The sequence below is a fragment of the Ovis aries genome, chromosome 5 (genome assembly GCF_016772045.2).
Source record: "Ovis aries strain OAR_USU_Benz2616 breed Rambouillet chromosome 5, ARS-UI_Ramb_v3.0, whole genome shotgun sequence".
Classification (NCBI taxonomy): domain Eukaryota; kingdom Metazoa; phylum Chordata; class Mammalia; order Artiodactyla; family Bovidae; genus Ovis; species Ovis aries.
Window position 1 is genome coordinate 11,347,721 of NC_056058.1, and position 24,717 is coordinate 11,372,437.

General features: G+C 47.3%; 1 protein-coding gene across 2 annotated transcripts in view; it reads right to left on the bottom strand.

The window, feature by feature from the left end:
• Positions 1-24,717, bottom strand: part of LOC101103644 (mucin-16) — a 76,125-nt gene that overhangs the window by 14,815 nt on the left and 36,593 nt on the right. For both annotated transcript variants that reach the window (XM_060415430.1, XM_060415431.1), the window contains 19 exons: positions 24,455-24,627; positions 22,889-22,924; positions 22,563-22,622; positions 21,158-21,282; positions 20,937-21,004; positions 20,133-20,305; positions 18,896-18,931; positions 15,326-15,450; positions 15,167-15,234; positions 14,111-14,283; positions 12,314-12,349; positions 9,457-9,581; positions 9,295-9,362; positions 5,983-6,155; positions 4,108-4,143; positions 3,095-3,160; positions 1,831-1,952; positions 1,662-1,729; positions 1,330-1,502 (listed from right to left, as the gene is read on the bottom strand). In XM_060415430.1, the coding sequence (XP_060271413.1) occupies positions 1,330-1,502; positions 1,662-1,729; positions 1,831-1,952; positions 3,095-3,160; positions 4,108-4,143; positions 5,983-6,155; positions 9,295-9,362; positions 9,457-9,581; positions 12,314-12,349; positions 14,111-14,283; positions 15,167-15,234; positions 15,326-15,450; positions 18,896-18,931; positions 20,133-20,305; positions 20,937-21,004; positions 21,158-21,282; positions 22,563-22,622; positions 22,889-22,924; positions 24,455-24,627 (1,904 nt within the window). The remainder of the gene's footprint in view (positions 1-1,329; positions 1,503-1,661; positions 1,730-1,830; positions 1,953-3,094; positions 3,161-4,107; positions 4,144-5,982; positions 6,156-9,294; positions 9,363-9,456; positions 9,582-12,313; positions 12,350-14,110; positions 14,284-15,166; positions 15,235-15,325; positions 15,451-18,895; positions 18,932-20,132; positions 20,306-20,936; positions 21,005-21,157; positions 21,283-22,562; positions 22,623-22,888; positions 22,925-24,454; positions 24,628-24,717) is intronic.

Sequence of the window (24,717 nt, forward strand, 5' to 3'; positions counted from 1 at the left end):
CCATTATGGTTTATCCCAGGATATTGAATTTGGTTCCCTGTGGTATAAACTAGGACCTTGTCGTTTACCCATTCTATATACAATAGTTTGCATCTGCTAACCAAACTCCCACTGGATCTCTCCCCCATTCCCCTCCTGCTTGGCAACCATAAGTCTGTTCCCTGCGAGTGAGTCTGTTTCTGTTTCATACATAGTTCCATTTGTGTCCTATTTTAGATTTCACATATAAGTTATATCATATGGTATTTGCCTTTGTCTTTCTGACTTACCTTACTTGTGTCCCTAAGTAATCTTTAATTCCCTTGATTATGACTTTTTCAGGAATAAAACTTGTGTATTCTATCTCCATGCCCAGAATATGGTTTGGTACAGAATGGTCACACATATGAGTTTGTTGAATGAAAGAATGTGAATTGCAATGGATCCCCAAATATTAGGACTGAGATACTCAACTTTCGTTTGTTCACTGATTCATTGTGTATTACAGTGTGTCGACATATTAAGAACAGGATCCAGTGCCATGTTAAACAAACACTAATTCTGTAGAGTTGGACCATTAAGTAATTGCTGTGAAGTGTGATAAGTGTTGGGCTTCTAAGGTGGTGCTAGTCAAAGAACCCGCCTGCCAATGCATAAGAGCCCTGGGTTTGATCCCTGGGTCTGGAAGATCCCCTGGAGGAAGGCATGGCAAGCCACTCCAGTATTCTTGCCGGGAGAATCCCATGGACAGAGCAGCCTGGCGGGCTGCAGTCCATGGGGTTGCAAAGAGTCAGACATGACTGACGCAACTGAGCACGCATGCATGTGACAACTGTTGGTCTGGTGCTCAGTTAGGAGCAATGGGACCATGTTCAGCAGGGTTTCTCATCCTCAGAACTACTGAAGTTTGAGGCTATATAATTCTTGGTGGTGAGGGTCTGCTGTGCATTGAAAGATATTGGTTACATTCTTGGCCTTTATCCACTAGATGCCAGGAGCACCCTCCCCTACTGTAGTAATCAAAAATGTTTCCAGACACTGCTGAGTATCTCTCAGTGGGGCAGAAATCACCCCCAGGTAAGAACCACTGCCATGGAAGAACCTTGCATTGAACTTCAGTCCCAAGAAATCCCATGGGTTAGACATTTTGGTTTTGAATGAAAATTCATTGACATTCATTTGGTCAAAGAATTTCATGCTATTTTCCTGAACTAATAAGGAAGACCAATCCCATGGAGGTTTGGAAGGTGCTCCCCAGATAGAACTTGGGCTGACTTGTTCAAGAGGAAATAAAATAGAACAGGGACAAGTAGTGATCACTGTTAATCCAAGCTCAGCATAAACACTCACCATTGATGAAGAGGCTGTCCTTGACCAGAGTGTAGAAGCCCAGCTGGGTGACACCATGGGTCAGTTGGCTCAGCTCCCAGTAAAGCTGCTCTATGTTCAGCCTGTGGCCCATGGGGTCAGGGTGGTAGGTGCAGACGACATACACGCTGGTGGCTGCACCATCCTTCTCAGGTCTAGGGAGAGGGAGGTGGGAACTCAAGAAAGAGGTCTTGAAACCTCTGGGCGTGGGGCCCAGAAGAGGGAGAAGCAAGTGAGAGGTCAGTGGGAAGACTGAGAGAGGGGTGGACACCAAAAGTGGTCTTTACTGGCAAATACTCAGGAAAAGGTCTTACTTGAGGGAGATCAGTCTGCAACCTGAGTAGAAGGGGCCCAAGCTGCTCTTCTGGAACAAGGATCCAAGCTGGGGAGGTAGGAGAAAGATGATGAGCAGAAAAGACAGGCACTGGGGCAGAGGATACATGGGAGTGATCCCACCAGTGGTTGCTGGGACCAGCATCTCACCAGGTGATGTAGGATCATCTTGGTGGAGTTGAACATTGCGGAGCCATTGCTCATGTCTGATGAGTATGGAAGGTTGGAGATGGTGAAGTTAAGTGTGAGGGTCTTCAGCTTGTATCCCATAGCTGCAATAAGAGAGGGGGATAGATGGTTATCACTGAGAGCCGACCTGGAACCACATCAGAGTTCCATATTCTTTGTATTTGGTTGTCTTCCAGTAGCACTACCACCCACCAAGTCAAAACTAGTGTTATCTGTTCAGCTCCTCCTCCCTCATCTCCAGTTAATACCAGCTGTGCTTGCAGAACAGTTCCTCCGTACATCCCCTCTCTCCACCCCTGTCGCAGCTCAGGTCTTATCTTCTCTGACCTGGACTGACACCCCAGCAGCCTCACTGGATGCCCTTACTAAAGGATGTTCTCTACACTGAACACTATAAGAAATTTTCTTAAATAAAAACCTGACTCTTGTCATCACTGTTCTAGGACCACATGTGGCTCCCTATGGCCTTCAGCATACGTTCAACTTTTTTGATCTGGCACTCAAAGTCCTTCTTAATCTAGTTCTTGCCAACCTTTGAGCTTAATGTGTCCATTTGCTTCATCTACACCAGGGCTTCCCTGGTGGCTCAGACAGTAAAGAATCTGCCTGAAATGCAGGAAATCCAGGTTCAGTCCTTGAGTCTGGAATAACCCCTGGAGAAGGGATACCTACCCACTCCAGTATTCTTGCCTGGAGAAGTCCATGGACTGAGGGGCCTGGTGGGCTACAGTCCATGGGGTCACAAAGAGTCAGATGTGACTGGGCAACTAAGGGATCCATCTACTCCAGCTTAAGCTTTAAACTTCATGCAAACCAAATTCCTCCCAGTTCTCCCCATACGCTATGCTGTTTTTGACCACTGACATTTTTGCTCATGGAATCCCACCAGCCAGGAAAATTCTCATTCCCTATTTGCCTGGATGGCTCTTACTTTTACTTAAAGACTCAGGTCATATGGAAGTTTCTCCAGAAAGCCTTTCCCTTCTAAATGGTGCCAGGGGCCTTTCCCCAAGACATACATTATAATAGTCTGTTAGTCTCACAAGAGTGGGGGCTCCATGAGGGCCAACATCAGATTGAATTGTTGGTATAATCTTTGAGATAAGCGTGATGGCCCTAAAGCCAGAACTGCACACCCTGGCCTCCCAGATTCTATGTTACAATTGGCTGGTGGATGTGTGGGGCTGGAGAGCTTCTCTTGGGAAGGAAAAGGGGCCTCCGATACCTGTGGTGGATTCCGGTTGCACAGGTGATGGTGAAGTAGGAAGGAACGTGGTAGCTGGTGCGGGAGCTGTGGAAAGGGGAGGTATAAGGGAGGAACACAGCCCATCCCCAGACCTGGAGAAGCCCCCCAGGCTCGCCTGGGCTGTATAAGTGGTTGTCCAAGGACAACCATTCATAGGTCTACCATTAATGAGTGAGAGCAAAGGAATCATTGTGTAAGTAGAGGGAGGAACAAACCCGTGAGTGAAATGAACCCAAGAGAGTGGGTAAACGAGAGAGAGACTGAACAAAGAGGACAGACAGATGGAAGGGCAGAAATATGGACAGATGGATGGGATACCTGGATGGATCAAAAGAAGAATGGACAAAAGGAGGATCAAAGAGGAGAGAAGGATAAACACAAGGAAGAGAAGTTGAGAGATAGATGGAGGTGAAGAAGGAAAGAAGGAAAAACCGGTGTATAGGCAGGAGGACGGTTGGATGGATGAGTGGATAGATGGGTGGATGGATGGAAGGAAGAAAGGGAGGGAAGGGGGAAGGGAGGAAGAGGTCCGAGAGCAGGTATAACTGGGAGGATAGAGGAAGGATTGGTGAAAAGACAGGTAAAGTGATCATTACAAGTGTGAATGGACAAATATGGCCAAACTTCTGAGTAGCCACTAGAGCTTGCACTTTGACATTATGACCCCTTCTGCCTCTCCTATAAAAGATTTTGTTATCAGGAGGCAGAGACTACAAGGTCATTATATGACCTCAACCCTTATTACTGTAGGGAATGCTCGTTCAAATTTCTTCCTCCAACCCAGAAGGGTATGGAAAATTCGGAAAGCCAATACCATGGCTGCGGGTCCCAAAAAGAGACCAAGGACTCATCATCCTTTCTCCCACTGATACTTTGTCCAGATTCAAGAGACGCAGCCTGAGTCTGAGGCAAGCTCCCTTTGTCAGTGAGAAGAAAAGTTAGGCTCAAGACCACTGGAGGCTGAAATGGACAGTGGATGAAAAGATACCTACTTGTAGGAGGCTCATCTGGACCGCGTTCATTATAACCTGGATGCAAAAAAGCCACACGTTAAGGGGAGGTGGAGGAACAAGCCCAGATAGCCCTCCCTGCCTTTGTCCACGTGGGGTTCCTTTCTGGATGCCATTCCTTCTGTATCAGGTGAGTATCTATGCATCGTCTAGGATCAGACTCACATGTCATCTCCATGATTAAAGCTTTCCTGACCTTTGGATTAGAAATTAATTGTGGGACTTCCCTGGTGGTCCAATAAGACTCCATGCTTCCAATGCAGGGGGTGCTGGTTTGATTCCTGGTTGGGGAACCAAGATCCCACATACTGCACCAGACAGCCAAAAAGAAAAGAATAAAATGGGCATCATAAAGGACCAGGATGTCTCCCTGCCTACCTGATGGGGCAATGGTGATAAGAAAGTGTGAGCTGTCAAACTCTATTCCCAGGTGGGGGACAGACAAGGGAACCAGAGTATAATTTCAGTCAACTTCATCTCAGCTGTGCACTGACCATCAGGGACCCCTTAAGGGTCACCTTTTCAAATGCTGTTTCTTTCTGGATTTGACGCTCATTCCCAGTGTGTCTGAAGCTTGGATCTCCTAGATGTTCAGAGTGCCTGCCTTCCTTCCTGGCTAGAGGCCCCATCCAAGAGAGAGGCCCATCCTGGTCAAAAGTGAGGAGTGGGACACAGGAAATTCTACCCAATACTCTGGAATGGTCTATATGGGAAAAGAATTTTTCAAAAAGTGGGCATATGTATATATAAAAAAAAATAAGCAAAATTTTTAATCATTTCAGTTGCACATTTAAATAAGATAATGATGTTTAAATCACTAAATGAAAGGAAGAAATAAAGGAGGTCAATGACTTAAAAAAATTACCCAAAAATGATGTAGAATTTAGAATTAGATGCCATGTCATTTGTGAGTAGTGATGGTTTTGCTTCTTCCTTGCTGGTTTGTGTGTCCTCTGTTTCTTTTTCTTGTCTGATTGCTGTGGCCAGGAATTCCAATGCTATGTTGGGTACAGGTGGTGAGAGTGGGCATCCTTGCCTTGTTTCTGGTATTGGGGGAAGGGCTTTCAGCTCTTCACCACTGAGTGTGATGTTGGCTATGGGTTAGTCATAGATGGGTTTGTTGTGTTGAGATGTGTTCCCTCTGTACCACCTTTGATGGGGGCACTTCAGTTGTAAACGGGCATTGAATTTTGTTGAGTGCCTTTTCTGTATCTATGATCATGAATTGATCATGTAATTTTTATCCTTCCTTTGTTGGTATATTGCATTACACTGATTGATTTGTATATGCTGGACCATCTTTGTATTCCTGGAATTGACCTTATTTAAGCATGGTATATTAAAAAAGAAAGTGAGAAGTGGGGGAAAGGAGACAGATATGAGCTATTCTTTCCCTAAGTCTCCCCTAGAAAGATTTTTTTTTTTTGTGGCCATGCCCCTCAGCATGTGGGATCTTAGTTCCCTGACCAGGGATGGAACTCATACCCCCTGCATTGGAAGCATGGAGTCTTAACCACTGGACTGCCAGGGAAGTCCCTAGAAAGATTCTTCTATGAGTTAAATGCATAGAATGGAGCACAATGTTGGATCCTGAAAACAGTCTTGTACCCTGACTCTCCCACTCTCAAGCCACACCCACTTGGGCAAATTACATAATCTTTCAGAACCTCAGTTTCTTTGTCTCTAAAATGGGTTTGATCAAGGACCAGCTTTGCAGGGTGGCAGTGTGAGTTCAATGTGGAGTCAAGATTCACAATAGAGTCTGTCTCAAGGTTTCCCCTGAAGAACTGATTAGCTAATAGAGACTCTTCTGGAGTTAGGGTGTGGACCCAGTGAGGTGGGCTGAGAACCACTCACCATTGAGGTAGAGACTGTCCTTGTCCAGAGAATAGGGACCCAGCCGGGTGATGCCGTGGGTCTGTCTGCTCAGCTCATGGAACACCTTCTTGGCCAGCAGACTGGGGCCACTGGGGGACCGCCGGTAGGTGCAGAGGATATTCACACGTGTCTTGGCACCATTTTTCACAGACCTGCGGAAGGAGAGGTTGACCTTTGGGAGATGCAGTCCACTTGGCACTTCTTTACCTGTGGTCACCACATACACCTCACTTCCTGTGTTCCAGCCTTATTGAACCATTCTTAGTTTCTTCACCTAGTCGTACTCTCTCACCCTAGGATCTTTGCACATGCAGTCACTTCTGCCTGTAAGTTTCTCCCCTTCTTTCTTTACTTAGGTAATTTCCTGATCATCCTTCAGGTTGCCACTAACATACTTCATCCTCCTCCTCCAAGAAGTCTCCCAGACTGGGTCAGGTTCCATTCAGGTTCCCACAGTATCCCATGCTTGTCGAGTCACAACCCTGGTTATCTTCTATGTGAGCGTATGTTATTTGTCCCTCTTCCCTCCAGATGGTGACCTCCATAAGGTCAGGGAATAGGACAGCCTAGTTCACTTTTGTCATATGGAACCCCCCTGTACCTAGCACACTGCCTGCTCTGTGTAAAAACCCAAGTACTGCTGAATGGATTTTAAAATGTAGTTCATCCATCCAGGGGGATGTTATTTGGCCTTAAAAAAAGAAGGAAATTATGGCAAAGGCTGCAGCACAGATGGACATTGAGAACATTATGTTAAATGAATTAAGCCAGTCACACACACACAAATACTGTATAATGTACACTTCTATGAGGCACCCAGAGTTGTCAAGTTCATAGAGAAAGAAAGTAGAATGGTGGTTGTCAACATTTAGGGGTAGATGGAAATGAGGCGCTGTTGTTTAATGTTTAATGGGCATAATTTCAGTTTTGTGAGTTCTGGAGCCTGGTCGCACAGCAATGTGAATGTACATAACACCACTGAGCTATTTGGCCTTCCCTGGTGGCTGAGCGGTTACGAATCCACCTGTCAATGCAGGAGATGCAGGTTCAACCCCTGGTTTGGGAAGATCCTCTGGAGAAGGAAATGGCAACCCACTCCAGTATTCCTGCCTAGGAAATCCCATGGGCAAAGGAACCTGGTGGGCTGCAGTCCATGGGGTCGCAAAAGAGTTGGACATGACTTATCAACTAAACAACGATGACTGAACTATACACTTAAAAATCATTCAGATGTTAAGTTTCATGTGATGTGTATTTTACAATTAAAAAAATCAATTGGACATATGGTAGATATTCATTTAATAGGAACTCTATGGAGAATCCCAAGGACGGCAGAGCCTGGTGGGCTGCCATCTATGGGGTCGCACAGAGTCGGACACGACTGAAGCGACTTAGCAGCAGCAGCAGCAGCATGGTAGGGAGAGATTAGAAGGGTTTAGAGTTGTTTAGCCTCTGAATCCCTTGATCTTTGATGAGACCAATCCTACAAAATGTGATACAATAGACCCTAAAAAAGGTTCTTGCAAAACCAGCGCTTCAAAAATGCACGCATGTATACGTGGAATCGAGAGAGATGGTACTGATGAACCTACTTGCAGGGCAGCAATGGAGATGCAGACAGAGACAGCAGACCGGTGGGCACAGGGTGGGAAGGAGAGGGTGGGGTGACTGGCAAGGGTAGCGTGGAAACATACGCATTACAATAGGTAAACCAGATAGCCGGTGGAAACTTGCTGCATGACTCAGGGAGCTCAAACCAGTGCCCTGTGACTACCTAGAAGGGACATATGTATACCTATATACATACATATACCTATACCTATGCATGTAGACATATATATACCTATACCTATGTATGGCTGATTCATGTTGATGTATGGCAGAAACCAAAGCAATATTGTAAAGTAATTATCCTTCAATTAAAAACAAACTTTTTTTTTTTAAAAAAATGCATGCCTGCAGTGGCATTTACACCTCCACAAATGGCGAGAAGAACTAGGTGTCTAGTTCTAAAGAAAGATGTGCTACAAAAATGTTCCCATGACAAGAAAAAAATGTAATTATGTGTTGATGGGTGTTAACTAAATGTATTGTGGTAATAATATTTTACAATATACAAATATATCAAGTCATTGTGTTATACACTTTAAACTATTAATAATACGATGTTATATGTCAAATTACAACTCAATAAAACTAGAAAAGATGAAAATAAAATGACACACCAAAGGAAGAAAGGAAAGAAAACATTCATCTTCCTTGAAAGGACAGTATAAATTCATGTGTGTGCGTGTGTGCTAAGTCGCTTTAGTTGTGTCCGACTCTTCACGACCCTATGGATTGCAGCCTGCCAGACTCCTCTGTCCATGGGATTTTCCGGGCAAGAATACTGGAGTGGGTTGCCATTTCCTGCTCCAGGGCATCTTTCCAACCCAGGGATTGAACCTGTGTCTCCTGCTTGGCAGGAGGACTCTTTACCACTGAGCCACCTGGAAAACTGTTCTCCCATTTCTATTACTTTACGCTCTCACTGCCTTTGAAATCACTTTACTTAGATATTTATTCTGCTATTAGGTATCCGTTTGATTGACTAGATGTGGGCAGGTCTACTGCCTGCCACCCAGAGTACCACCTGCCTCAGAGGCTGCACCATCAGTGTCAGTTGAATGAAAATAGGAGTGGAAAGTGCTTCACCCATACCAGCAGCTCACAGACTGACCAGGAGAAGTGAGATTAACTCTCAGTAGACACGGAATTTCTGCTCAGGGTGATGAGAAATTTTGGGAGTAGACAGTGATGATATTAGCACACCACTGTGCATGTAATCAGTACCACTGAATTGTACACTCAAAGATGGCTACAAAGGCTAATTTTACATCTGTATTATTTACGTTATTGGGCTTCCCTAGTGGCTCAGTGGTAAAGAACCTGCCTGCCAAAGCACGAGACATGGGTTCCATCCCTGGGTCGGGAGGATCCCCTGGAGAAGGAAATGGCAACCCACTCTAGTAGTCTTGCCTGGAGAATCCGATGGACAAAGAAGCCTGGAGGGCTATGGTCCATGAGATCACAAAGGAGTTGGACATGACTTAGGGACTAAAACAATGATAACAACAACAAACAAAATTATGTTATCACAATTAAAAATAATGAATAATGTAATGTGAAAAAAGCGGATGCAGAATAGGACCCTCCAAGGATAGCCTGCTGCCTCTGGGGGCAGCTCCCACAGCCAGGAGTCCACGTCCTTAGGCGGTGTGCCAGCAGCGGGGGTGGTGGGGGTGTTCTCACCTTAGGGAGATGACCCTGCAGCCCGCATACCGGGCACCCAGGCTGCTCCTCTGGAACAACGGGCTGAGCTGGAGAGGAAGGAGAGAGCCATTGGTGGTCACATGTGGGCGTTGGTCCACAAGAGGGGCACAACGAGGTGAGTGGGGGAAGCTGGCATCTCACCAGGTGCTGCATGAGGGTGTCTGTGATGTTGAACTTGTGGGAGCCTGGGTGACCCATGTCTGCAGAGTAGCGCAGGTTGTTGATGGTGAAGTTCAGCGTGAAGGGCTCCTCACTGACCTCCCCAGCTACAGTAGGTAGAGAGAGAGTCCAGGCTCACTGGGAGCTTGGGTCCCAGCGTCCACCCAGATGGGGCTTCCAAGGGCCCTGTGTCTTCTTCCCGATCAATCTGAAGGTCACTTGTTGATGTGATGGCTCCAGCAACCAGTGAGGGTTGGGTTAATGATTTGGGGACTCATTTTTTGAGCCCTGATGTAGGCGTTGAGGGCTCTGTGAAAACGCTGGTGGCTTTGTTCTTTCCCAGGAGAAAACAGCATTGATGACCCCAGACATCTGTCATAGTCTCTCTGTTCTCCAACTCTCTGTCTCTGTCTGTCTCTAGGCACATATATTTATATTTAAATATAAATTTATAAGTGAATGTATACTATATAAACATGTAATTACTATATTACATATTATGTAATATATAAATAAATATACATATCTTCCCATATATATGTGTGTGTGTGTGTGTGTGTGTGTGTGTATTTCTTTCTCTTTCTTCTCCCCTTACAGACAGGTATGCCAATCTTTTATGCATTGGTTAAAAAAAAACCCAACAATCTAGCAGCTATAACCAACCTTTCAGGATCTCAGTGAACTGATGTGTAAGATAATATAATAATGACTCCTGCTTCAAAGGTTGTTATGAAGTTTCAACAAGTTAAGTTTTGTAAGCCATTTAAGAAGCACAGTGCTGGGAACAGATGGATCAATAGTTGGGGTGACATGCACAGACCCCAAGAGAAGTAGAATAAATGAATCTATGATGCAAGTGAGACCAGAGACCCCTTGACTTGACTCTAGACTAGATAAGCACAGCAGGAGCTAAGTGATTAAGCGAAACTTTCCTCTGGGATAAAAGTTCACTTCTTTTCTCCTCCTTTCCCTCCGCTCCTTTCTATGTATCACTACTTCCAGATTTCCTTCTGTTCACCTTTCCTTCCATCCTTCCATATTTCTTCCCAAACATTTGTCCTTTCTATTTTCCTTTTGTTCTTCCTTCTATCCTTTCTTCCTTTTTTCCACCCACCTGTCCGTACATCTGTCCTTTTATCCTTCCTTTCCTCTATCCACCCACTCATCCATCCACCCACTCATCCATGCGTCTTTCCTACCTCACTCTTTCCCTTCCTTCTTCCCGTTCTTCTCTCCTTCTATGACCTTTCTGCCCCTCTTTCCTTCATCCCCGCTTCCTTCCATCCATCTTTCCTTGCTCCCTCTCTCCTTCCATCATTTCCTTTCTTCCATCCATCCTCCTCTCATTCCATTCACTCCTATTTCCCTCCTCACATCTGTTTATACATCCTCCCTCCTTCCCTTCACTTTCCCTTCTTTCATTCATCTTTCTGCCTTTCCTCAGCTCATCCATCTTCTCTCTCTCTCTCTCCTTCCACTCATCACTTCTTTGATCAGTGACGGACCCAAGGACAGTTTGAGAGTGTTGAAATAACACACTCCTAAGGCAAGGGTGAGTCTCCCTGATGCGTTAATCGTAAAGAATCTGCCTTCCATGCAGGAGGTGCAGGATACGCGGGTTTGATCCCTGGGTTGGGAAGATTCCCTGCAGGAGAAAATGACCATCCACTCTGGTATTCTTGCCTGCAAAGTCTCATGGACAGAGGAGGCTGGGGAGGCTACAGTCCACGGGGCACAAAAAGCTGGACATGACTTAGTGACTGAGAAAGACAAGGGCGGTAGATTCTTGAAAACCTACAAGGTTCTCATTACAGGATTTGCTGGGAATGCATTTCAGTGAACACCTATTATGTCTGGTCCATGAAATAGAATATAATAGGTGTGCATCAAAAATCAGCATGTCTTTTGAGATAAACTCACTATAAATAGCAAGAAGTGACAACATGAGTTTTGGAATTGTATGAACTCTTGGTTTTCCTATTTGTCTGCTGTGTAGCTTGGTATTGTGAGTCTGAGTTTCCTCACTGTAAAATGGAGCAAAATCACATGACTGTATGGAAAATTAAGGTATAGAGTGTATATACTTTAATGAATTGTTCCCCCATTCATATGTTGAAGCCCCAGTCTCAGTTCCTCAGAAGGTGACCGGAGACCTGCCTGGTGGTCCTGTGGCTAAGATTCCCAATGCGTGGGACCTGGGTTCGAGCCCTTGTCAGGGAACTAAGATCTCACATGCCAAAACTAGGAGTCTGCATGCGGCAACTAAAAAACGATCCTGCATAAGCAACTTAAAAAAAGGTCCTGAATGCCACAACTAAAGATCCTGCATGCCATAACCAGCATCCGAAGCAGTCACATAAATAAATAAAATATTTAAAAGAGGACCAAGGGCATGGTTTTAGGAGAATTAAAAGGCAAGCCACATGAAGGTCCGAATATAGCGGGATAACGTTGTTGTTTTTCAATCACTCAGTCATGTGACCCCATGGACTGTAACCCACCAGGCTCCTCTGTCCATGGAATTCTCCAGCAAAGAACACTAGAGTGGGTTGCCATTTCCTTCTCCAGAGGATATTTCTGACCCAGGGATTGAATTCACGAGTCCTGCATTGTGGGTAGATTCTTTGCTGCTGAGCCACCAGGGAAGCCAGGTGGGAGAACATAAATATGTCTAAAACCTCCTGTCTAAAACTTCCCACCAGGATCCAGGAGAGAGAGAAGGGATGAGGCAGGGACCTTCCAGAAGCTTCCCTCATGGAGGACAGAGGGTAAAGAAGAAAAACTACTTCCCAATCGCAAAGTGGAGGCGGGCCAGGAAATCCAGGCAAGGCATACTCACTGGTGGTAGTGGGGGCCAGGGCTGCATAGGTGTAACCTACAGAGAGAAGATGAGAGAAGCTGAATCAGCACTGGGGTGAACATAAAAGATTAAGGGATATATGGTGTTCGTTCTTCTCTTTTAGACTGTCATACAGAATTAAGCAAGTCAAAAAGAGAAAACAAATATTGTATGTAAACGCATATATGGGGAGTCTAGCAAATGGCCCTGATAAACCTATTTGCAGGGCAGGAATAGAGACAGAGACATAGAGAAAGGGCACGTGGACACAGCGGGGAAGGACAGGGTGGGATGAACTGGGGGATTAGCATCGACGCCTATACACTGTGCGTGTGTGCTGGGTTGCTTCAGTCGCATCTGACTCTGTGCGACCCTACATGGACTGCAGCCCGCCAGGTTCCTCTGCCCATGGGATTCTCCAGGCAAGAGTACTGGAGTGGGTTGCCGTGCCCTCCGCCAGGAGATCTTCCTGACTCAGGGACTGGACCCACATCTCTTATGTCTTCTACACCGGCAGGCAGGTTCTTTACCACCAGCGCCACCTGGGAAGCCCTTATATACTCTGCTGCTGCTGCTGCTGCTGCTGCTGCTGCTAAGTCGCTTCAGTCGTGTCCGACTCTGTGCGACCCCATAGACGGCAGCCCACCAGGCTCCGCTCTGCTATGTGTGAAATAGCTAGCTAGCAAGCTCCGAGAGCTGGCGATGGATAGGGAAGCCTGGAATGCTGCAGTCCACGGTGTTGCAAAGAGTCAGACATGACTGAGCAACTGAACTGAACTGGGAGGCTACTGTTTAGCAGCGGGAGTTCAACTCAGTGCTCTGTGATGACCTAGATGGGTGGGATGGGGGCAGGGCGGGGGGCTCAGGAAGGAGGAGGGGTATACATACTTATAGCTGGTCCACATTGTTGTACAGCAGAAACTAACACAATACTGTAAAGCAACTATGTGCACGCATGCTCAGTTATGTCTGACTCTTTGTGACCCCATGGCCTGTAGCCTGCCAGGCCCCTCCAGGATTTTACAGCCTTCCAGGCCCCTCTGGGATTTGCCAGGCCTCTGGGATTTTACAGGTGAGAATACTGAAGCCGGTTGCCATTCCCTTCTCCAGGGAATCTTCCTGACCCAGGGATTGAAGCTTCTCTCCTGTATCTCCTGCATTGGCAGGCAGATTCTTTATCACTGAACCACCAGGGAAACCCCAATTAAAAAAAAAATAAAGGAAGTTATTTCAAGGAAAAAATGAAAACGTGTTATTGAGAATTTGAAGCATTTTAATGGATTAATGTCATTATTGCTATTAGAAGCAAAAGTAGTGACTCAGATGGTAAAGAATCTGCCTGCAATGCAGGAGACCTGGGTTTGATCCCTAGGTTGGGAAGATCCCCTGAAGAAGAGAATGGCAACCCACTCCAGTATTCTTGCCTGGAGAATTCCATGGACAGAGGAGCCTGCAGTCCATGGAGTTGCAAAGAGTTGGACATGACTGAACGACAGACACTTTCACTTTCATACAAAAAATAAAATAAAAATATTATACTTAAAAAAAAGATTAAAGAAGAGGGTGGATTTAGGGACCTATGTGGGGAAAGCAGAGAAGAAGATGTGGTGGAGGGATGTTCAAGAAGAAGCAAGCAGACAACAAGACTGGGCAGAACCAAGTTATTACTTCATCATAATGAAGACAACCCAGACCAGGAGAAAAAGACGGATCAGAGCATCCTTTAGAAGAATGAAAACAATGGCAACTCAAGTCCCCCTCCTCTTGAGAGACCATGGCTATCACACAGTCCCTCACCATTCACGTAGAGGCTATTTCTGTCCAAACTGAAGGAGTCCAGTTGGGTGATGCCGCCTGTCCCACGGCTCAGTTCCCAGTACAGCTGCTGTTCGTTCAGTGCGGGTCTTGCAGGCTCAGAGCGGAGGCTGCAGACTACATTCACTCCGGTGGCTGCTCCCCTCTTTTCAGGCCTGGAGAAGAAAAGACGCAGGAACGTGGAGCACTAAGGAGGAGTCTGTCTAGGTATGAAAGGGAGGAGGCTAAGGGAGATGCTGAAGGCATTAGCGTGGAAGCCTGCAGGGGTTCTCCTAAGTGTCTTTCATCTGAGACCAGCCCCTAGCAACTCAGGACAGAAAACATTTTAATTAGAAATTTGCAGGGGTGTTCCCTGGTGGTCCAGAGGTTAGGACTTGGTGCTTTCACTGCCCTGCTTGGGTTCAATCCCTGGTGGAGGAACTAAAATCATGCATGTGATGTGACCAAAAAAAAAAAAAAGAGGGGCTTCTCTGGTGATCCAGTGGTTAAGAATCTGCCTGCCAATGCAGGGGACATGGGTTTGATCCATGGTCTCAGAAGATCTCACGTGCTGCAGAGCAACAAAGCCTGTGTGCCACAACTGCTGAAGCCAGCGCACCCTAGAGCCCGAGTTCCATAACCAGAGAAGCCAGCACAGAAAGAAGCCCGTGCAACTCAACTAGAGAGTAGCTAGCCACAACTAGGGAAAGCCCGCGCAGCAACAAAGACCCAGCACCACCAAAAGTAAATGAAAGCATAAATAAATTGATTTCTTTAAAAAAAGGAATTTGCAGATAGGAATTTGCACTGATTATCCCACTTCTTCGCAAAGGAGAGCTTTCATTTGAAACAAAATATCATACAGATTCTGTAAATAACAACATGATGCCTTGTTTCCAAGCATCGAGCGTAGCACCATCTGGGCATGAAGAAGGCATGAGGGGTCATGGTGGGCACTGGAGCTCAGTACTTCCAGGGACATGCTTAGCCACTGAGTCCAGCGCCCGGTGCAAGAGGGTCCACTGACCGGATGAATCATTCCATCTGGGGGAGTCTCACCTGAGCAACTCCAGCCTGCAGCCAGCATAGAGGGGGCCGACACTGGTCTTACTGAGCAAGACCCTGAGCTGGTGGGGAAAGAGAGGGAGGTGAGCCGAAGGGATGAGAGGATACACAGGGACAAGGTGGACCTAACAGAGGCCGTCCAAGGGCTCTCACTCGGTGCTGTAAGATCCTTTCGGTGGCGCTGAACTTCAGAGAAGATGGGCGCCCCATGTCCTCCGTGTAGTGCATGTTGGTGATGGTGAAGTTCAGGGTGAAGGACACCAGGTGAAGGTCAGGGGCTGCAGCGGGGGAGGAAGAGAAGGATGTCCAGTTTGGGCCACAGTCATGGCCAAGGTTTCCTGGGAGACTGGGACTGACATACACACTGTGTGTGCTAAGTTGCTTCAGTCGTGTCTAATTCTTTGAGACCCTATGGGCCGTAGCCCACCAGAATCCTCTGTTCATGGGATTCTCCATGTAAGAATACTGGAGTGGGCTGCCATGCTCTCCTCCAGGAGAGCTTCCTGACCCAGGGGTCAAACCCACATCTCTTACATCTCTCTCATTGGCAGGGGAGTTCTTTACCTCTAGGGCCCCCTGGGAAGCCCATATGTACACTACTGCGCATAAAATAGATAATTAATGAGGGCCAGCTGTACGGCAGAGGGAACTCTATGCAAGGCACCAGAAGCAAATTAAGGAAAGCTGTAGGCTTCTCAAGCTGAAGGAGAGAACAGGCTGGAATTGCCAAGACATCAGGAACCTTCATTCATTCATTCCGTGAGCACTTATTGACTACCTAGCGTGTGTGAGGTTCTGTGTTGGACTCTGCACACCCAAAGATGAATAGGGCATGGGGCTTCTCTAGTGGTCTAGTCGTTGAGATTCCACGCTACCGATGCAGGGGGACCGGGCTCAATCCCTGGTCAGGAAACTAGATCTGGTGCGCCACAACTGAGAGTTCACAACGCTACAACTAAGACTTGATGCAGCCAAATAAATAAAATATTTTTAAAAAAGATGAGTAGGGCAAAGTCTTCCAGCATGGCCAGTGGAGTGAGCAGGTCATTATGCTGCAGGGGAAGCTGGGGGTGGGGGATGGTGTGCAATTCCAGGATAGGCACCCAGCCAGTGACTGAGGAAAGATTCTTAGAGGAAGCATCATTTTAAGTGTGACCAAACCTATGAGTAAGAGTTAGGTAAATAGGAGCAGAGCAAGTGTTAAGCAGAGGGAGCAGCGTGGCTATAGTCCTGGCAGGTGGGCGGAACAATTACACTCAGAATGAAGAGCATTGGCCATGGGGGAGTGTAGATGTGAGACTGGAGGGATCCTCTGAGCCCAGAACACTGAGGCAGTGGCTATGCAGGACAAGGGTCCGGACTCGATTTGTAGACCAGATGGGGCCATCCAAAGATTGTCCGCAAGAGAGGAATTAGGGCTTCCCTGGTGGTCCAGTGGTTAAAAGTCCGCCTGCCAATGCAGGGGACAGGGGTTTGATCCCTTGCCAGGAAGATTCCACATGCCACAGAGCAAATAAGCCCACGCGCCTCAACTACTGAGCCTGTCTGCTGCAACTACTGAAGCCCGAGCACCTGAAGTCCGTGTTCCACAACAGAAGCCGCTACAATGAGAAGCCTGCCCACCGCAACTAGAGAGGAGCCCCTGCTCACTGCGACTAGGTCAAGCCTGCAAGTGGCAAGGAAGGCCCAGCACAGCCAAAAATAAGTAAATAAAAGTGAGGAATTATATGGACAGAGGCTCGCTGGGAGGGACACTGCAGGTGCTGTGGGGAAAACTAGGAAGCCAGTGTGGAAACTGCAAATAGAGATTAAGCAATGCAGATGCAGGGAAAGGAAAGACTCAAGACATTCCGAAAGGAGATGATTCTGTGATGGATGGACGTGGGTGGTGAGTGAGAGGGAGGGCTTAAGCTGGCACTCGTGTCCCTGCCTTTGGTGATGGGGAGAAGGAACAAATTTGGGAGAGGATGATGTTGTTAAGGGTCAGAGACCAAGAGGTTGTGTGATGTCTGGCAGCTGGGTGGACCCAGGGTCGGGAGCTGCTGCATGGTTGGGGCTGGACTCAGGGTTTAGATTCTGAACAACTGGACCCTAAGCAGCCAGATGGCCCTTAAGATCCATGGAAATGGATGTATTCACTCAGGGAAGGTGAGTAAGCAATGAGGGAAGAAGTGATCTGGTGAGAATGATTTTGTAAAAATGGCCTGGGTACCAGTAAGAGCCTTCCTACATGTAGGCTTGGAGGATGGAACCAGAGAAGACACTGGGAAGAATGTGGAGGTCCCAGCAGCTGAGGAAAGACACCAGAAATGAAATTGAGAGTGGTACAACTGTAAAGAAATAGAGGCGTTGGTGGTGGTTCTAGTTATAAAAATGTGCCTCTTTTCAGTTCAGTTCAGTTCAGTCACTCAGTCGTGACCGACTCTTTGTGACCCCATGAACCGTAGCACGGCAGGCCTCCCTGTCCATCACCAACTCCCGGAGTCCACACACATCCATGTCCACTGAGTCAGTGATGCCATCCAACCAGCTCATCCTCTGTCGTTCCCTTCTCCTCCTGCCTTCGATCTTTCCCAGCATCAGGGCCTTTTCCAATGAGTCAGCTCTTTGCATCAGGTGGCCTAAGTATTGGAGTTTCAGCTTCAACATCAGTCCTTCCAATGAACACCCAGGACTGATCTCCTTTAGGATGGACTGGTTGGATCTCCTTGCAGTCCAAGGGACTCTCAAGAGTCTTCTCCAACACCACAGTTCAAAAAGCATCAATTCTTTGGCGCTCAGCTTTCTTTATAGTCCAACTGTCACTTCCTTACATGACCACTGGAAAAACCACAGCCTTGACTAGATGGACCTTTGTTGACAAAGTAATGTCTCTGCTTTTTAATATGCTGTCTAGGTTGATCATAACTTTCCTTCCTGTTTTAGCAGTGGATAAAGAAGATGTGTGTACACACACACACACACACACACACACACACACACACACACAGGAATATTACTCATCCATGAAAAAGAATGAAACAATGCCATCTGCAGTAACATGGATGGACCTACAGATTGTCATACAGAATGAAGTCAGTCAGACAGAGAAGGAGAAGCATCATGACATCCATTACACGTGGAATCTAAAACGACATTATACAAATGAACTAACTTACAAAACAGAAAGAGACTCATAGACTTTGAGGACAAACTTAATGATTGCAGGGGTAGGGGGGAAGGATGGGGGAAGGGATCCTGACTAGCGAGTGTGGGATGGACGTGTACACTCTGCTTTATCCAACAAGGACCTACTGTAGAGCACAGGGAACTCTGCTCAATGTTATGTGGCAGCCTCGATGGGAAGGGAGTTTGGAGGAGAATGTATATATGTATAGGTATGGCTGAGTCCCTTTGCTGTCCACCTGAAACTATCACAACATTGTTAATCGGCTATACTCCAAAATAAAATAAAAAGTTAAAAAAAAATAAAAACAAAGAAACAAAAAATGTGTCTTGCTCTGCCCTGTTTAGCCTGCAGTCAGGGCACCATCCTCAGTTGTGTGTATCAGGGAGGGGAGGAGAGGTGACTCCTGCCACCTGTAATTCAGTCCACATTTGCTATGTATGTCCTCTAGACCCCTACCATCCAGAGGGGTATAACAGGAGAGAAAGGTTGGCTGGTTAAACAACTCCTATTTTTCAGGGGAAGGGAGGCGGTCATAGGCACACAGAAATACTTACTGTTGGCAGTGGTGGCTGAGGTCCGATGGGAGTAACCTGTAAAGAGGGGGTGAGACGGTGAGGAAGGGGAGGGAGAGACGTTTAACGAAGAGACAGCTTGGCCATTGGAGAGACGGCAGCTGGACTGATATGGCTCTGAGTTGTTAAAAGGAAGACCGAGTGCTCACCAGGAAGGGATCAAAGTCTATTACTGCCCTCGGTCTCCAGAGAGACAAAGGTGTGCTCTGTTGTTGTTTAGTTGGTAAGTCATGTTGGACTCCTTGTGATCCCACAGACTATAGCCTGCCAGGCTCCTCTGTCTGTGGGCTTTCCCAGTCAAGAATCCTGGAGAGGGTTGCCATTTCCTCCTCCAGGGAGTTTTCCTGACCCAGAGATTGAAACCGAGTCTCCTGAATTGCAGATGGATTCTTTACCACTGAGCCACCTGGGAAGACCAAGGTGAGCTCTAAGCACTTTGAAATATGAGTCCCCAGTGGAAGTGCAGAACCCTTCTGCAGCAGAGCCCACCCAGTGGGAATGAAGAGACCCACGCCCAACATAGCCCCTCACCATTGATGGAGGCACTGTCATCACAGAAGCTGGGAGAAAACATTCCAAGTGCTTGGGTTGGGGACCTCATCGTCTTGGGGAATCCAGGAAGGAAGGGGCTACACCTGGGACTTCGGTGGGTATTGGTCTCTGTTTTCCCAAGGTTGGAGGGAGATGAGGGTAGGGAGAGGAGGCAGTGGGCTCTAGGACTCTTCTGTTCCCAAGGGCTGGGATTCAGACAGAAGGTTATAGAGACTTCTGAGGCCTCTTAATACTCACTGCTAGGGGTGGTGGGCTGAGTTTGGTGGCTGTATCCTACGCATGTAAGGGGAGGAAGGGAGAAGAGGGGAAAGCTGAGTCAAAGTGAAGAAAGGATAGGGAGAATGTGGGGCCTCATGAAATGCAAACATTAAAAAAATGATAGTGGTCTTCCTGGTGGTCCAGTGGTTAAGAATTTGCTTGCCAATGCAGGGGACATGGGTTCAATCCCTGGTCCGGGAAAATTCCACATGCTGAGGAGCAACTAAGTCCATGCGCCACAACTACTGAAATCCACATGCTGTAGAACCCATGCTCCGCAACAAGAGAAGCCACCGAAATGAGAAGCCTACACACAACTAGAGAGTAGCCCCCCTCACTGCAACTAGAGATCGCACGGCAACAAAACCCAGCAGAAATAAAATAAATAAAAAGGATGGCAGACCCTCACCATTGACGTAGAGACTGTCCTGGTCCAGGGTGTAGGGGCCCAGCTGGGTGACACCGTGTGTCAGCTGACTCAGCTCCCAATACAGCTGCTCTCTGTCCAGCCCAGGGCCCACTGGATCAGGGCGGTGGGTGCAGACAGCATCCACTCCAGTGGCCGCTCCATTCTTTTCAGGCCTGGGAGGAGCAGCAGGAGAGGAGGATGACAATAAATGGAAACTCTAGGGGTAAGGGAGGGTATCGAGATCTCTGGGGATAGGACAGGAAGGGGCCAGGGGAAATGGGAAGGCTGGTAGAGAGGTGAGAAGTCAGACTTAGATTTTCTGAGAGCACAGACTTCCAGCCAACCTGGGACTGGGAGCAGAGTTGGTGGTGGGGGGAGGAGGAAGTATTTCAATTAAATTGCAAATCTGAAGCCTGCTTCTTTCTGGGATGGGGACAAGGGAGCTCACACTTGAGACAGATGAAGAGCTGGATAGGGGAACAGCTGGAATTTGGGATTAAAGCAGGTGAAGAAGGCATGCTTCTCTTGAGAAAAATCATCAGGATAGAATTGAAAACCTAAAGGAAATGCTCTCATTGGTCAAGGGGAGGGGGGGAATTCAGAAGGATGACCAGCTCAGGGGTTCAATCCTGCTGATAGTCTGCAGAATCTGGGGACTCTTGGGGGAAGTCCTTGGTCCTTAAGTAGGTGACTCCTGAATACCACCTCAGTTGAGGATACAGGGGAGACAGGAAGGAGGAAGGTCAAACTCCTTGGGTCTGGGAGCATTTGAGGCAGCTCTGGCCGCCTACGCTAAGGTCCTACCTGAGTGATGTCAGTCTGCAGCCTGAGTACTGGTGGCCCACACGGGTGTTCTTGAACAAGAGTCTGAGCTATAGAGGAGGGAGAGGGAGAATAGGAGGTGTGAGGGTTGGGAGAAGGGCAGATGTGATATGGGTGTGGCTGGCATCCGCGGGAGCAGGGGTGAGGTGGGTGGGGCTTATGTTTGGTGGGCGGGGCAGGAGTGAACTTGGCGGGGCTCTCACCAGAACCTGCAGGACTCTCTCTGTGTTGTTGAAATTCCAGGAATCAGGGCGATGCATGTCCTCCACATAGTGCAAGTTATTGATGGTGAAGTTGAGGGTGAATGGCACCAGGGCAGGGCTGGCTACTGTAGTAGGAATTTGCGAGAGATATCCACTGAGCTTTCCCTATGCTCAATAAGCGGGGGCATAGGTCATCCCACCTGCATGTCTTCAAGATTGGGGAGGGTCTTCCCCCAGCATGGGTAGCTTCCATAGAGAGGAGATTCCATACAGTACCCTCACTGGAAGCACTGGAGATAGTTATGAAAAAGTACACTAAAGAGTAAATATTGGGTTGGCCTGAAAGTTCCTTCAGGTCTGTCTATGTGCTATAACAGAAGAACCCAAACAATTTTTGGGCCAATCCAATATATCCACAGGCAGGATGCAAGCATATCTGACCTTTCAGTTAGCTAAAATTCCAGACAGATATCCTTTTTCTTTTTTTTTTAGCTTTTTTAAAAAAAAACCAATTATTTTTCTGAGATTCTTCTACTTATTGTTTTTGAAATTTTGTTTGAAGAAATGCTTGCATTGCATTTTTATGGGTAAGGCTCTGTTGTAAGTACCTTCCTTACATTTTAACTCATTTACTTCTTGAGGCAAAACCTTTGGAGGGAGATAGTATTCTTATCCCCATTTTACAGATGTAAAAACTCAAGGGAGGTTAAGTAATTTGCCCCAAGCCATTTAATCTATAAGTGGCAGAGCACAGAATGAATCCAGGTGTGTGGTCCAGGAGTCTGTGCTCCTAACCCCTCCACTTAGGACCACTGGCAAGTCCCACCTGTAGTGACCACTCACTCTGGCCTGAGTGGTCAGTGGTGAGAACTCCTTCAGAGGCCCTAGCTGATGAGTACCTAGAGATTCAAGTGAGCCAGCGATAATGATATCTCAGACCCTCAGTCGGGTCAATGGGTGGTATTGAAATCTACTCTGGGCCAGTTGGAGGCCAGGAATGGGAAGCTGGCCTCTGATCGAGCCAGAGTCTGCCTAAGTCCCTGACCAGGACCTGTGAGACAGTTATACTTGTAGCTCATGCGATTCCTCTCTTTTCTGGAAATAAAAACTAAATTCCCTGAGAGAAAGAACCAACCCTTCTCACCACCAAATCTCACCCTTGATAATGCTAATTATAATTCAATATTTACTTGTACATTCACGTGTTTAGTCTCTGTCTTTCGTGTTGGAAGCCCATCTAAGACTAGCCCTTTCTATTCTTTTTGTTGCTGTATCACCAGGGCATTTTGTATAGTAAGTGCTAAATAAATACTTATCAAATGAATGAATGAATGAGTATGATGATCTCCAATGACCAAGTGCCCAAGATCTTTGCAGGAAAACAGTGCAGAGATGAAGCTCCTACCTGTAGAGACTGAGACGGGAGCCACAGAAGTTGCTGGGAAGATGGTAGAGGTTGTGGCAACTGAGAAGAAAACACAGTTAGGCAAATACAGTGGAAGAGAGGGCTTCTCTAATCAAGGAGGGCCCATCATAGAACCTTAAGATCCTTTTCCTGTTCAGCCTAAGGGCTGTGCCGGGCTTGTCTTTTTCCCAGCTGGAGAGTGAAAGTAGGGAAAGTCCAGAGATTTCCCGGTACCTTCCACCTCTGGGTACATGGACTAATGATAACAGGGAGGAAAGATGGGCCCCAAAGCAATGAAACACTAGGGCCCACAAATTACTACTCACTGCTGGGGGTGGAGTTCAGGGCCTGATGGGTATAGCCTGCAGAAAGAGAAGGAGACAAAAGGTGAAGGTATAAGGATGGGGGGGTGGGAGTGGCAAGAATCTGGGGCTCTCTGAGTTTCTATGAATCTATTTATTTAATATATTTAATTTATTTAATACCCATTGGTAAAGAATCTGCCTGCCAAGCAGGAGACACAGATTCAATCCCTGGGTCAGGAGGATCCCCTGCAGAAGAAAATGGCAACCCATTCCAGTATTCTTGCTTGGGAAATCCCATGGACAGAGGAGCCTGGAAGCCTACAGTCCATGGGATTGCAAAAAAGGTGAACATGACTTAGTGACCCAGTCACTATAACAGCGATTTATTTAAGTAGTGTTCATGGTGCACCTTCAAAGTGCAGACTGTATAGACAAAACTTAGAGAATGAAATGAAAACAGAGATTTTTTAATAGATTTTTTTACGTGGACCATTTTTAAAGTCTTTAATTGAATTTGTTATAGAATTGTTTCTGTTTTATGTTTTGGCTTTTTCGCCACAAGGCATGCAGGATCTTAGCCCCTTGACCAGGGCTGAACCCTCGACCAGGGCTGAACCCTCACCCCCTGCATTAGAAGGTGAAGTCTTCACCATTGGATCAGCAGGACAGTCCCGAGGGGACTCTCTGAATCAGGTCATCTGTTGTCTATCCCTCTGCCATCTCTTCCCCTCACTCTCTCTGAGTGTCTGATCCCTCAATGTATCTCCAGAAATGCTGCGAATGAGGGAACAAACCAAAGGTGCAGGCAAGTTTGAGACAAGCTCAAACCCTCCCCATACCCGATAGGAGGACAGGTGATCCGAAATGTGTGTCATGAGCCCAGGGCACATGGTCTGCAGTAAGCCCCGCAAGGAACCAGGAGGAGGTCCTGAGTGTAGCTCATGGTATAGTGAAAGGTGGGGAGGAGCAGTTAGTGCGTCAGGGTTAAGGGAGATACGGGGACCCAATATGAGTCAAGGATACTCTGGTGCAATAAAAGGGGCTTCAGGGGGTAGAGGCCATCAAGGATTCCCCATCAGCATCCTCTCATCAGGAGAGAAGGCCTTGAGGGTGGAGTCGGTTCAAGATTAAAAAGAAATCATGAGGGGCTTCCTTGGTGTCTTAGTGATACAGAATCCACCTGCCAGTGCAGGGGACATGGGTTCGACCTCTGGTCCGGGAAGATCCCACATGTCTTGGAGCAACTAAACCTGTGCACCACAGCCATTGAGCCTGTGCTCTAAAACCTGGGAGCCACAACTACTGAGCCCAAGTGCCGCAACTGCTGAAGCCCCTGGGCCCTAGAGCCTGTGCTCTGCAAGAGAAGCCACTGCAGTGAGAAGCCTCAGCTAGAGAGTAGCCCCCACTCAGCTCACCTCGAGAAAGCCCACACAGCAAAGAACACCCAGCATAGGCAATAGATGAATCTATTTTCTTTTTAAAAAAGAAGAAACCATGAAGCCAAGATCTGAATCAACACACCCAGAGCACACAGCCAAGCCTCTAAGGGCAAGACAGGGAGTGTGATCTCAAGTCTGAGCTGCTCACCATTGACGTAGAGACTGTCCCTGTCCAGGGTGTAGGGGCCCAGCAGGGTGACACCATGGGTCAGGTGGCTCAGCTCCCAGTACAGCTGCTCTCTGTCCAATCCAGGGCCTTTGGGGTCAGGGCGATGCATGCAGATGGCGTCCACTCTGGTGGCTGTGCCGTCCTTCTCAGGCCTGTGTAAAAACCTCCATATGGTTGGTTCAACTAGCTCTCCATCTGTCCATCCTGCCCTCCCTCTCTTTGCCACCCCTAAGGCAGAAACC